Below are 13553 nucleotides of genomic sequence, written 5' to 3' on the forward strand. Positions count from 1 at the left end.
TTTTTTTAAACGTCAAATGTCACTTTTCATGATATTTTTAAAACGTCAAGAAAATCGACATTCTTGCCACTGGCTTCCTTGACGTTTTTAAAAACGTCAAGAAAAGACATTCTTGACATTTAAAAAACATCAAGAAACACTGTTTTGTTGTAGTGTGAGTATTTCTCAAAGAAAATATGTCCTTGACCTTTTAAAGGAAACGAATATGCTTGGATGTAAGCCGCTAATACTCCCATTGATACAAATAATCACATAATCAAAGAAAATACAATGGTTAATAAAGATCAATATCAAAGGCTAGTTGAAAAATTGATTTACCTAACTCACACAAGACCTGATATCTGTTTTGTAGGTAGCTTTGTAAGTCAATTTATGAACAATCCAATAAAAGACAATATGCAAGCTGTTTACGGAATACTCAGGTACTTGAAAGAAACTCTAGGAGAAGGATTGTACTTCAAAAAATCTAGTAAAAAAAAAACATTGAAATCTTCACAGATGTCGATTGAGCAAGCTCAAAAATAGACAGAAGATCAACTAACGGATATTGCACCTTTGTTTGGGGAAACTTAATCACTTGGGCGAAGTAAGAAACAATCAGTAGTATCCAGAAGTAGTGTCGAAGCTGAACTAAGAGCTCTAGCTCAAGGAATATATGAAGGAATGTGGCTCAAAAGCATCCTATTTGAACTCAAAATCAAATCAGAAGAATCGATTGAGGTACATTGTGATAATCAAACTGCTATAAGTATCGCCAAAGATCCAATTCATCATGATCGTATAAAACATGTGGATATTGATCGACACTTTATTAAGGAGAAAATTGAAAACAAAAATATCTCACTCAGCTACATACCTAACAAGAGGCAAATTGCTGACATACTTACAAAAGCCCTATTCAAGAACGTGTTTGAAGTCTTAAAAACTAAGTTGGATTTAATCAACATATGCTATCCAACTTGAGGGGGAGTGTTTTGAATATGAAAAGTCTTATCCTTTCTCTTACCCATTTGGAATGTTATTTCTTGTCATTTGTATTTATCCTTTTCGGTATTATTCTTTCCTTGTTTCCATTTTTTTACCATGAAGTGTCTTTGCTATATTTGACAATCATTATTTTATATATAAGGGAGACACCCCTTGTAAAGAATGTGTAGAAAAACATTGAGAAATTTCAGAATTACAACAACTTACACCATTTCGTAATTGTTTAATATTGAAAGAGACTCGTTTATGATTTTCTTGGTTTAACATAATTGCATTTCCAAGCATGTGAGATTTTAGTTATAATGACTAGTTTGTATTATTGGAGCCTACCTAAGGTAATTTTCAGGAAACTCTTGATTTTAGCCATTTGGCAAAAGTTCAAAATTTTTAACGAGGAATTGAGTATTTGTGACTTTTAGAAATGCTGAAATATGTTCCATGATTACTTAATGTTTATAAGGGTTTTATGTTTATGTAAATAATATTTAAGTTGTGAAATAAGGTTTCAAGAGAGTAAGCTTTCGTACATGATTCAAGACTAATGAGTGGTTTTATATAATGTCTATGAATTATGAGAAAGCAAAATTTTTAGAACGGATGGTTTCTTATAAATTCATATTAGACTTTTTAGCTCAATCTTTTCTTTAATTTTCCATCAAGTAGTATTTGAGGTTTCAATGACCTACGAAAGTTTAGATCTACCACTAGTTTTATTTGGATTCCTCATTATTGCATATGTATTTTACTTTCGTTTATTTGATTTGTAACTAGGGTGGCTAGTCTTAAGTTCAAATAGTCTGTAAACGAATATTTGCGTGTTTTCTCTTACTAAGTTTTCATCATGTGGTTGGAGTTCTGTGGTCTAGATTTTATGGAAGAGTGTGTGGTGGGACACATTTGGAGGTTGAGTAAAACTAATATTTTCGGAGTTTTAGCAGTGTGGTTTATCCAATTTTCAATGGAAACTCTACTGAAATTTTTAATAACTTTTATTCAAAAAGCATTTGTTAGCCACTTGTTTTGAAAAATGTTTAGACTTTGAAAATGGATTTATAGTTTAATTGGAGTATATTGTCATCATGCCACATCTTGGGTTTGATAGGGTAACTTAGGGTGGGCCACAAATCATCTGTATATATCTTCTTCCTTCCTTCTTCTTCCTTCCATCAAATTTCTTTCTTTCTTTCTTTCTTCATTCAGTAGGTTTTCTGGACATTTGCATTTTAATTGAGGTTAGTAACTTGGAACGTGTATAAGTAAGGCGTCTTGATAAGACTCTAACGCGTGTAAAACTCAATACGGGAATAACAATATATACTTCCAATTAAGAGTTTTTCATATAATCTTGGGGATCAATAAGTTACACTTTAGAAGTAGTTGAATAGAGGAGTGGGATGGGTGGATTTATTGACCCACCCCACTCCCTCTTTGGCTAATCTCTCTAAGAAATTTTAAAAAGAGAAAAAATTTAGTGCTCCTTTGGATGCACCACCACCTATTTTAGTGCATTTCAAGGAATTGTCCAATAAAATTCTGCCATGTTGCAAATCTTAGTTTTTTAAAAATTGAAATTATTATTATTATTATTATTTTGTGTTTAGAAAATAGGATGCAAGTGGACTGCACATAATCATTACTTTTTTTAAAATTCAATTTCTCTCTCTCTTATGCATGCTTCACTACTACTTCTTTCAACTTATGCATTTCTTTTTTCTCCTCTAGTCTTCTTCTTGTTGACATACCTTAAATCTGTTATCTGGTGCTTTAAATGACCAAACACTCGAACTCCCAGTTATATAAAGATTGGTGTACAATTTATGTTTTACTCCTTATTTTAGGTATATTATATCCTTATGGTTTAAGATGCATGTCATATATAAACACTCCAATCCTTACAACATTACCTACATTTTCACTCTATATTCTATATTATGCACTCTGTTTATCCTCAAGATACTAAAACTTCCTCTCTCTGCCTATAGATGTAGTTGAACACATCGTTAATAAACCATGTAAATATGTGTGTCAATTTCTAGTAACTCTGGTCAATTGCTTGTGTCAAAACACCTCTCACACCTTTGTAACCCTAACTCAACTTCTCCTCCCTCATAATGACTTTATGTTTCATTCTCCCTCCATTCAACTCTTTCATACCCTCATTCCTTTGTAACCCTAAGCAAACAAACATCTATCACCTGTTCATCCTCCCTCAAACCCCTACCTCCACTTCCTTTTTTCTTTTTTTTTTTGGTTATTTTGCCTCTAATTTCTTTGATGTTTTTTTTTCTTTGGTTGATGAACGTTATTCCTCTCCCCCTAGTCTGTTCTTGCTTACTAATTTGTTTTGATTCCTGAATATTGTTCTTGATGGAGTTGAAAAATAATAGGGTGATTCTACATTGAGTTGTGATTTTGGTGATTTCAAAAATAATGGTTCACTTTAACCACATGTTTTGTCGTTTCTTTTCTTTTTTTATATATATAAAATTTTACTATCATTTTTTTTTTTTTGTAAAAAAATGTGGAAGATTTGAATCACATGTCTTTTAATCAGTCGCTAACACATCTATATGTCAATTGAATCATGTATGGTTTGAAGGATTGCTATAATTATTCTTGTTCTATGAAATTATTCGTCTATATTGAATTTGTGTCAAGGTTGCTACTCGAATGATTATATATCTGCAGCTTATCATCTAATTTTAGAATTTTTCAATCCACTTTTTGTTTATCGAAAACTTTTCAAGGCACATTTACTTGCTCAAAAGCACTCTGTACCACTTTAAAATTTCCTCTAAAAAGACCAAATACAACCCAGGTGATGGATGCAATCTTTCTAGTCTATTTTCATTGATATTCTCATGTCATTCGGTTCTATATAACAAAATGTAAATCAACAACATTATCATAAAGATAAATATTTTCAACCACTCGATCACTATCTTCAATCCCAAAAATTGAGACCATGATAATTACAAGAGATAGTACTTTTAAACTTAATAATTAAGTATATGGTAACATTTTTAAAGAACAAATATAGTAAAATCTATCAATGATATATAGAATCTAAATTTTTCTATATATGAAATTTTTTTACATTGTGCATCTACTAATACTTTAGATCTAATTACTATATTTGCAATTACCCTTTGAGACAAACTCTAAATAATGGATATGATCTCAAAATATCGAAGCTCAACATCAATCAGTAAGGCCAAAATTAACGATTCATCTACATTGATCTTTTATCAATCCATCACCATTTTCATGAAATTGAAACGACCATATAAACCTTCAAAATCTTAGCCTTCATTGAGATTCTTGCTCGAAGTTCTCACCATTTCAGACCACAACAAAGTACTAAGATGAACTTTTTAAAAAAAAAAAACGTTTTTCTTTCTTTCTTCCTTCCTTTCTTTTTTAAACAAAGTCGTGTGAGAATTGAGAAAGGAGGGGAATTTTCTTCTCTTCTTTAAACAGAAAAACAAAATAAGTTTAACTTCTTTTCTTTTTTTCTTTTTTTCTTTTTTTTTTTTTTTTTTTTTTTTTGGATAGGAAGAGGTTTAAGTAACTATATCATAAAATTACTAAATTGTGAATTATTATATCATCCCTAATATACCAATGATAATGACTTAAAGAATCATTTAGAATTATTAATTAAACTTAAAAACCAGTGAACCAGTGCCCTTTTCAAAATCAAACAGAAACTCATGGACCAACAATGTCCTCACAAAAACTAGCAAATGAAACCAATCACCAATCCCAATTCTCAAGACTCCCTGTAACAAGCTTTTAATCACATCATGGGCCAAGCCACCCTTTTCTAATCTTTTTCAGATTTCATGTGCAAAGAGCTCAGGGATATGATTTCCTAATGCAAAGAGAAATAGCATAAAGTATAATCTACATAAGTCGGTGAAATTTGGAATTAAGAAAAAATATATATGTATATTATTCATTTGGTGAAGCCCATAACCAAAGTGATCTATTTAAGTACATTATCATTTAATATTTTCACCTTAAACTTTGATATAGAATTTCATTTACACTGAGCAGACCATATGGGAATATCCATCAACTTCAAGATTTATCCATACATAAGACGCATCATTTACTTTAGACAACCAAGCTCGCTTTTTGAGAGCTTGCCAAATTCAAATTGCTATGTTAAGAGCTATAAACGGAGCTAAGTGAAGAACAAGGCTTCGGCATACTGCAATCCGATGCTCCCTGTACGCCTCAATCATTGCCAAAATCTGCAGTTATGGCGATCAAGATAAGAAATCGGGGCTGGAGGACAATCTTATCACAAATTCAGTACCTAAGCTCTCTAGGTAACTTTCATGATCATGTCTATCTAATATTAATACTACTTGAAAAGAAGATTCTAATAAGCTTTTGTCATTAACTTGGACAGTTTACAAACTCTACCATTCAAAAATCGCATAAAATGTCAAACTCTATAATTCAAAAGAACACATGGAGGCTTGGAGCCTGATTTTAGAAAACTGTCAAAACTCATAACTCAAGTATCACATGGGACTACTTGAGAAATGAATGGTAGGGTCTTATCAAACACATAAACCCAAATTGAAATCTAACCAGAAACGAATAGATACTTTTGAAAGTTTAGAGACCAAATAGACACAAACTTGAAAGTTCTGGGACTCTTGTAATTTAACTTATAAGAAACAAAAACCATTTCATTGATATGGTGAAATGCATACCAAAGATCCTATCCTGAGGAATTACAGAAAGCTAGTCCAGTGAGTAATTGCAGGAAGCTAGTTCAGTGTGTAATAACCGTAGATAAACTGTAATTGGAAAGCGGAGGCTTTAGCTTACTCCAAAGATAAAGCTAAGAAAGAAATAGAGTCAAAGGATGAGAATTCATGTTTCTTATTGTTGAAGAGACAACCATTTCTTTCAATCATAGACTCCAAAAGAAGGTTTGCATGAAATTCAGGCAAAGGGTCTTTTTGTCACCCTTGAAAGAGTGGGCAAGCATAACACAAGAAAGAAGGGAGAACATGTCATCTGGGCGAGTCAAATTCTAGCCAAAAGTAGACAAGATATAATAGCTGCTGAAGTCATATGCGAAGGTACAACTGCTGAAGATATGGATTTATGTTTCCATATGCTGTATACATATAGGAGAGCAAATGGAGAAATGGATAACCAGGGAAATGATGAGGATATAATAAATTTCTACAGCAGCCACAAATTCCCAAGAACAAAGTTCTACTCTGATAATTTTATTTATATACTTCGTAAGGGAAAACAATACAGTCAAGATGGAAATTCTCAAAGGCAGAAAATAGAACAAGCCAATTCCAGCATACCAGAGGGCTGGATCCTCCCTTAGCAAAACTTGCTGAACATTCCCAAAAAGATGCCTCCCCCTACCCAACAATGCTCCCTTTTAAAACGGTTATCCCCACCCCAAATGGTCCCCACATCTAACCAACTCTAACAAATTTCTCATTAATCCCCTATTTCTTCTATAGTTACTTTCATACCCCTTCGTTTGTATGTATTTATAATTGGTGGTCTTACAATACCCCCAGTTTTTCAGTCACCTTGTCCTCAAGGTGTAATTGAGGGTATTGTTGCTTTCTTCCTTCCATGCTTTCCCACGTGGCCTCACTTTCAGGGTAATTTTTCCATTTGATTAACCATTCTTCCCACATCATTTCAGCATGCCATCGTACTCCTCAAATATCTTCTGGGAGTACAATCCATATCTTCAAATGATCCCAGATTAAGCTCCGTAACTTTCAATTTTGTGTTTGGTAAGTCCTAGAACTATAACTCTGTGCCTAATAGATCCTTGAATTGTCAATATTTTATCTCATAGGTCCCTAATACATTTAATTTTTACAAAGGTTCGTTGGTAATTGATCTAATAGATATAAAATTGAATTTTATGTCTAATAGAACCCTAAACTTTCAATTCTATGTTTAGTAGATATATGTATTTAAATATATATATATATATATATAGATAGATTGATATATATGTGTGTGTGTATATATGTATGTGTATATATATGTATGTGTGTATATATATGTATATATGTATATATACATACATATATATATGTCGAATAAGCCAAAGACCTATTAGATACAAAATTGAAAAACTTTAGGAATCTATTGGATATAAAATTGAAAGTTTGAGGATATATTACACATTTTCTAGAGTTCAAAAACTTAAAGAACATAAAAATGAAAGTTAAAGAATCTATTAGCCACTTTATAATATAATTCTTAAAAATCAATTAAAAGTATTATGAAATTATTAGTACTATTTTGATATTTTATATTTAATTATTTAATTTTAGTTTTTCACATAAAATTTGATAAATAAGACATTCAACTCTAGACATTAATTATTCTGCATATTCAAACATAGACATTTAAAGCTCAATATTTAATATCCATACCCATGAAAGCAATCTAGAGATGAACCCTCAAGGATCTATGGGATCAATAACTATTTTATGTTAATCTCCCCAACCAAAATTCATCATGCCATGCAATTATCTTGCATCGAATTCTCACCTGAATCAAAGAATACAACATTTCAGGACTAGCCCCTTTTGTTCCGTCCTTCCCTCCTCATTTCCTGAAAATGCCATTAAACAGTCATCTCAATCCCTAAATCATAGAGTAATGATAACTAAGGCCCATTTAGTAATGATTTTGTTTTTAGTTTTCTGTATTTGAAATTTATGCTTGTTTGATCCAATTTTCCAATTATGGGTTTCACCTTTGTTAAAGAAACACTTAAATTCCTAGTCAAATTTTAAAACCAAAAATAAGTTTTTGAAAACTATTTTTTTAGTTTTTAAAACTTGGCTTAGCTTTCGAAAACATGAGTAGAAAGTCGATTATAAACATATAGAGCAACAGGTGAAAGAAGCATTTATAAGCTTAATTTTCAAAATTAAACCAATAGGTGGAAGAAATGTTTATAAGCTTAATTTTCAAAAACCAAAAATGAAATGATTAGCAAACAGAGCCTAAATTACCCCCAACAGAATGTCAAACATGCTCCATACCCAATCTAGCAGTAAAAGATTAATTAAAGTATGGCTAGGAGTAGGAAGTTACAATTTATAAAAAGAGTTCTTAAAATGTGTTGTATTTCTAGAATTTGTGAATGGTTTTCTTCCTTTTAATCGTAAGAAACCGAGCTTTCATGAATCATGAGCATATAAAAGACAAGCCAACCAAAAAGTGGCAGCAGAAGGAAAATTTTAGCAGCTAACAAGTAGAGTACCGTATAAATTTAACCGGAAAAATGAATCCAATAAGCTTATTAAGGCACCAAACAGTTTTAAAGGATGATATATCCTTTGAAAAAATGACTTCGAAAAGAAAATTCATCATTGTAATCTTGTTACAGATGCTTTTCAGTTTTCTCTTAAGAAATTCTATGAACAATTTCGATTGTAAATCTAAATAAGCACCTTCAGGAGGCTGAGCCAGCTTCCTATTATGTGATGACATCATTTCTTTCTTCAGTTGTGTCAATATGTCCTCCATCGTATATTCCCTTTGCCATTTGGCAAGCATGGGAAGAAGGTTCTTTTCAACCTGGTAAATTAGCAAGCATACATCATTCCCGATTACAAAATGACTATAAATACCAAGAGAAATAGTTCATACCACTCCAGTTTCAGGATTGACACAGGTCATGTTTATCCTACTTTGGAATCTAACAGCTGGTGGATTATCTGGATAATCCTTTCCACAAAATAGCTTCAATTGATAAATTCGCCCTTCATGAACAGTCTAAATAGACACAACATCAGACCATATATGTTTAAGTGAAACAATTAGCTAGAGGAAAACTGTAGGCATCTAAAAAGGTATAAAATTAGAAGGAAAAACAATAAAAAGAATCATGCTATATTGCCAAGAAAAGTTTCTTTGCAACAAGAAAGTTGAAATTGTTGAGAGAGAGAGAGAGACTCCTTGCCTTTTTATGAGTGATTAAAAAGTCCGGCCAAAGGGACTTGTCATTATTAAGTGTCACAAGCAAGAAAAACCAATTACCAATTATGATGATTCAAAAACTCTGATAGCTCATCCCATAAGCTTATTTAGTTCTAGACCATTCTAGACAAAGCAGCAGTATAATTAAAACCTTCACATCTTTGTTGCTTAATTTTTTATCTTTTCAAAAATATGACAAAATCTTCATAACAAATGCAACTTAGGGGCAAATAAAATCCATTTTCTCAGAGAACTCAATGGCATCAAGTTCAACCTTGAATTGAATACCCCAAATTCATGCAAACAAGAAAAAGGTCCCAACCCATAAGTTAAAAAGTTGAAACTCACATTAGGTGGACCTATAATGGTCCCAGTCCAAGATTGCATTAATAAATCATCTGGATCATCCATGCCATAGCTGACAGTTCCATCCCCAATCCCTTTTTCACCTCTCTCAAGCTCTTCCAATAATCTAAAATTCCGAGGAACTGCAAATAAACAGACGTGCATAGGTCAAGCAAAGAGATATAATTGGTGATCTGAGTTTCAAGATAGATAACACAGAATCAAATTGGGGGTGAGAGATACAGGATAATTTTATTATTATTCTTTTTTATTCTTCTTTTGTGAAAACTGAAAAGCAACAAGAAATATTTCAAAGAACAATAGATAGATTACACATGCACATACACAAAAAGTACAACTATCTCATAAAACAGATCAAGGAAAGCACGTTTAATAAGGACTATTAAAAAAAACACAACATGACACAAATATCATGTCATTTCTCTTTACAGAAAATTAGAACCAATGTCTAATAAGGGCATGCTAATCAAACAAATCGAGGGAATAAGGGAAGCAAATTAGTTTTCCTGGAGGGCTGTGCTAAGAAGTAGGAACACTTCAATTTGGCTAATGTGTCCGTGTCCAACATGTGTTAGACACTTGAATACTCCGACACATTTGGACATGCATTAGACACTTAGTAGCACAAGAGTTGTGTGATACTAATTGTACAGAGTCAATGTTAATCCATCATTTGTTAGATATATTTTGAACACTTGTTATACATACTAAATAGACACGTTAGTGCAAATACATCAAATTCATTTTTAAGCATATAAATCTTTAAAATGAATTTCAATGTCGTATAAAATGATGAATATTTTAAAAGTTGTATATTTCAATAAACGTGAACTTGACATCTCCTGTCCTTGCTTTGTAGAAAATGTTGTGTCACCATATCCATGTTGTGTCCTACCGTGTCTCATATTTGTATCCATGCTTCTTAGGATTGTGCTTGGCCACTAGCTTATCTGTTACTTGGTTATGTCTTAGGGAGAGGTTGATTCTTTTACTGAGTTTTAAAGGAATTTTAAGTAAACAGGCTAAAGGTAGGAATCCTTGCATTTCTGAAGTGTGTCATGATTACTTTTCACAGTGGGGATACTTTCAAGAATTCCTATTTATTATCTCTCTCTGTCATATTCCAGCTAGGGTTGCTAAGACATTGAAAGCAACAATGAGACTAAACAGGAGTGACCTGATGAAGGTTAAATGGGGGGTTGGGTTCTTGGCTTCTCCCTCTCTCTCTCCACCCTAGGTTGGAATGCATCGCCAAAGCAACCTTGCCAGCCATGGGTTTGCCATGAGAGAGGTGTTTCCATCGGAAAAAATGAAAACTTGTGGGTTTAGGGAGTGGCAACAAAGGAGAAAGAGAGAGGGAGGAGAGAGGAGAGACAATTGGAATAGGGGAAACTATACTATTTCTTTTGTGAAAAATTACGCTTTTGGTCCCCGAGATTAGCATTTGACTTAGGTTGCATTTGGGTTCCTAAGTTTTAAAACTCGACATTTTAACCCATGAGGTTTGGAATAATCTTGTTTTTGGTCCCTGCCGTTAACACTCTTGGTCCTATTAATTTTCTGTTATATTGGGCTGACAAGACAATTTTTTTATTATTTTCAAGCTGACATGGATTAAATATATTAGTTTTATATTTTAAAGTTGTTGATGTGGCAGAGTATAATAATTACTATTATTTTAAAGTATAAATAAAAAACATTGAAATTAATTTTTTTTTTCTTCTCTCTCTTCTTTCTCCCGCTTTCTTCTTTCTAGCTTGCCCTCCTATAATCCACATCATACCTTCTTCTTTCTCATTGTATATCTCACACCCCATCACCAGTTTGAGTTCTAGCCAAACACATTGGGTAGATGTTTCTTAGTGGGTATCATTTCACACTTACGCCAACTCAATCCAACTTCACTAGGTTTCTATTAACAATTCTTTCTCCGAATTTTTTTTTCCCTTTTATTTTCCTCTTTAAATCCAATCAACTTGCATGACTATTGATTACATTAATTACAATATTACCACTACCAGTTAATTAGGCTGACTTGGGAGTAGAATTAACTTTCTGGACTATATGGCTAAGACTATAGACATATGATGTAGTTTACAGGGCCTGAAATCATTCTTTAGCAAGATTGATGTAGATTAGAAGGCAACTTCAACGTTGAAATGAGGTTTCCATGCATTCAGAGTGCAAAGTGATACATAATGACTGTGCAATCTTGAGTTCAAACAAGTTGAGATAAACAAGGTACATCAAATTGTAAGAAAAGTACATATACTCTAGTGACTGAAACCAATATCACGATGCAGTAAACAATGCAGGCAAATCATTCTCAGTAAGAAGTTTGACTAAGGATAAAAAAAACGCAAAAGGGCCCATAGTAAAATTAACAAGATGAAGAGCTTTGGATAAGCTTTCTCCAAACAAGTCAACCAACCTAGAGAACTTGATGACATAACAGTTGGGCAAACAAAAAGATTCAAGAGATAATGAAAGAACATTCACCCCACTTCCAAAGATTAGCATGACATACAGCTTTTAACAGGTGATCCAATCAATTCAAGGGCTAATCAAGTCATATCCTGAAAAGGTTGTGATCTTAAAGTCCTATTTATTTCAGACGTTAGTCAGGAGGTTTCATTTTCCTCTCCTTTTATATTTAGGATTTACCCATCTGCATTAACGCTATTTTCCATTTTTCAATGTGTGTATATATATAATAACATAATATATACTTTATAAGAAACAGGAAAAAGATCATTAGTCAATTAGAGCGTTTAATAACATATTTTCCTTACAACTTAGAACGGTCCATCTTCAAGTAAAATCGTAATAACATATTTTTCTCAAAATTCATCAGTCACGGATCCAAACTTCCAAAATTCAAAATTACATTGTTCTCTGTAATTCTACAAACTAACTCGATCATCCACGACTCTGACAACAATAAATTCAAACAGCTTGATCAAATAGTTCAAAGAAGTTCCCTTCTAATAACTAAAAAAACAATCAAAAGACGATCAAATAATCTAATCAAACACATGGCCAACATGAATTTGAATCCAAAGGATTCAACCCCATCACTTAAACCAATCATCAAACAACAATTCAATCAAAACCCACAATTCCAAAAATCCCAATTAACCCAATAGCTTCAGAAACAACGATCAAGTGAACAAATTTACGAAGATTGAGAAATCAGAAGAAAAACCCAGAAAAGAAAGGAAAAGAGAAAAGAAAATTAGGGTTTTGAAGAACTCACCAACCACCCTGGATCCTTCAGAGCCCATGAAGCATAGAATGCAGAGAGAAATTTAGAAAGTTTCTAGAGAGAGGAAGAAGTAAATGAAGAAAGAAAGAAAAAAGGAGAGAGTAAAAAAGACTTGAGATTGGAAAATGGGTGAGTGATATTAAACCCAAGCGGCCATAAGACTTAGTCCCATCCCATTCCCACCTACTAAATGACTGCTGTTTTCCCCCAGTTTCGCTGGCAGAAGAAAAGGCGCAGTCCCAAGTTATTATCTTCTGTGGACCTGTACATGGCTCTTCTCAGACCTGCAGATCTCAACCGTATATAAATAAACGGTATCGATATCGATAACGATTGAATCAAATATTGTCTTCCAAAAGCTATAAGGAAGCATTTAAGGCAACAAGTTGCTTATTATAGTTCTAAGTTCTTATAATTGGGTCATAATCATTTCTGTTTGAGGTGCAGATTATTTTAGTTTGAATTATAATAGTATATGTTTGGATTATAAACTATTTTAGTTTGAGGAGAAAATAGTAAATATTGTAACAAATAATAAGAAAATGATGAATCTAAAATAGTAAAACCTATAGCAAATAGTAAATAATGAAGTAAATTGGGGTTTTAAAATATGGCTGATTATAGTTAATTGGAGAGTACAAAATAGTATTTATTGTAGTTAGAGGTGGTTATTATAATTTCATAATGGTTCTTGCCTCAAACGTCCCCTAAGGTTATTATAATCGTGCCCTCAAACTTTCCATTCGATCCATCACTTTTTTAATTCTCTTATCTTTGTTAGATGATGTAATATTAAATTTGTCCCTATCTATCAACTCAAGCTTTTGAGTCAATCAGTGATTTTAAATGTTATTAGATCAATTACTTTTTTAACTTTTTTCTTTGTTAGAATATAATGTTAAATTTTTTTCACCTATTAGCTTAAGGT

General features: G+C 32.4%; 1 protein-coding gene across 1 annotated transcript; it reads right to left on the bottom strand.

Annotated features, from left to right (window-relative positions):
- Positions 1–4953: 4953 nt before the first annotated feature.
- On the bottom strand, positions 4954–12821 carry LOC120081997 (ubiquitin-conjugating enzyme E2 variant 1B-like). The gene is made up of 6 exons (XM_039037199.1): positions 12617–12821; positions 9343–9482; positions 8665–8790; positions 8466–8592; positions 7555–7618; positions 4954–5246 (listed from the first exon to the last, which is right to left on the bottom strand). Exons 1-5 carry the CDS (start codon positions 12642–12644, stop codon positions 7560–7562), a joined length of 480 nt encoding a protein of 159 aa, XP_038893127.1. The 5' UTR covers positions 12645–12821; the 3' UTR covers positions 4954–5246; positions 7555–7559.
- Between the last annotated feature and the right edge of the window lie 732 nt (positions 12822–13553).

Source organism: Benincasa hispida, chromosome 7 (genome assembly GCF_009727055.1).
Source record: "Benincasa hispida cultivar B227 chromosome 7, ASM972705v1, whole genome shotgun sequence".
Taxonomy (NCBI): domain Eukaryota; kingdom Viridiplantae; phylum Streptophyta; class Magnoliopsida; order Cucurbitales; family Cucurbitaceae; genus Benincasa; species Benincasa hispida.

Coding starts and splice junctions, on each gene's coding strand:
- LOC120081997 (XM_039037199.1), bottom strand. CDS start 12,644: ATGGGCTCTGAAGGATCCAGGGTGGTTG. Junction 8,791..9,342: donor CCATTATAGGTCCACCTAAT/GTGAGTTTCAAC, acceptor GTGTCTATTTAG/ACTGTTCATGAAGGGCGAAT. Junction 8,593..8,664: donor TCAATCCTGAAACTGGAGTG/GTATGAACTATT, acceptor CTAATTTACCAG/GTTGAAAAGAACCTTCTTCC.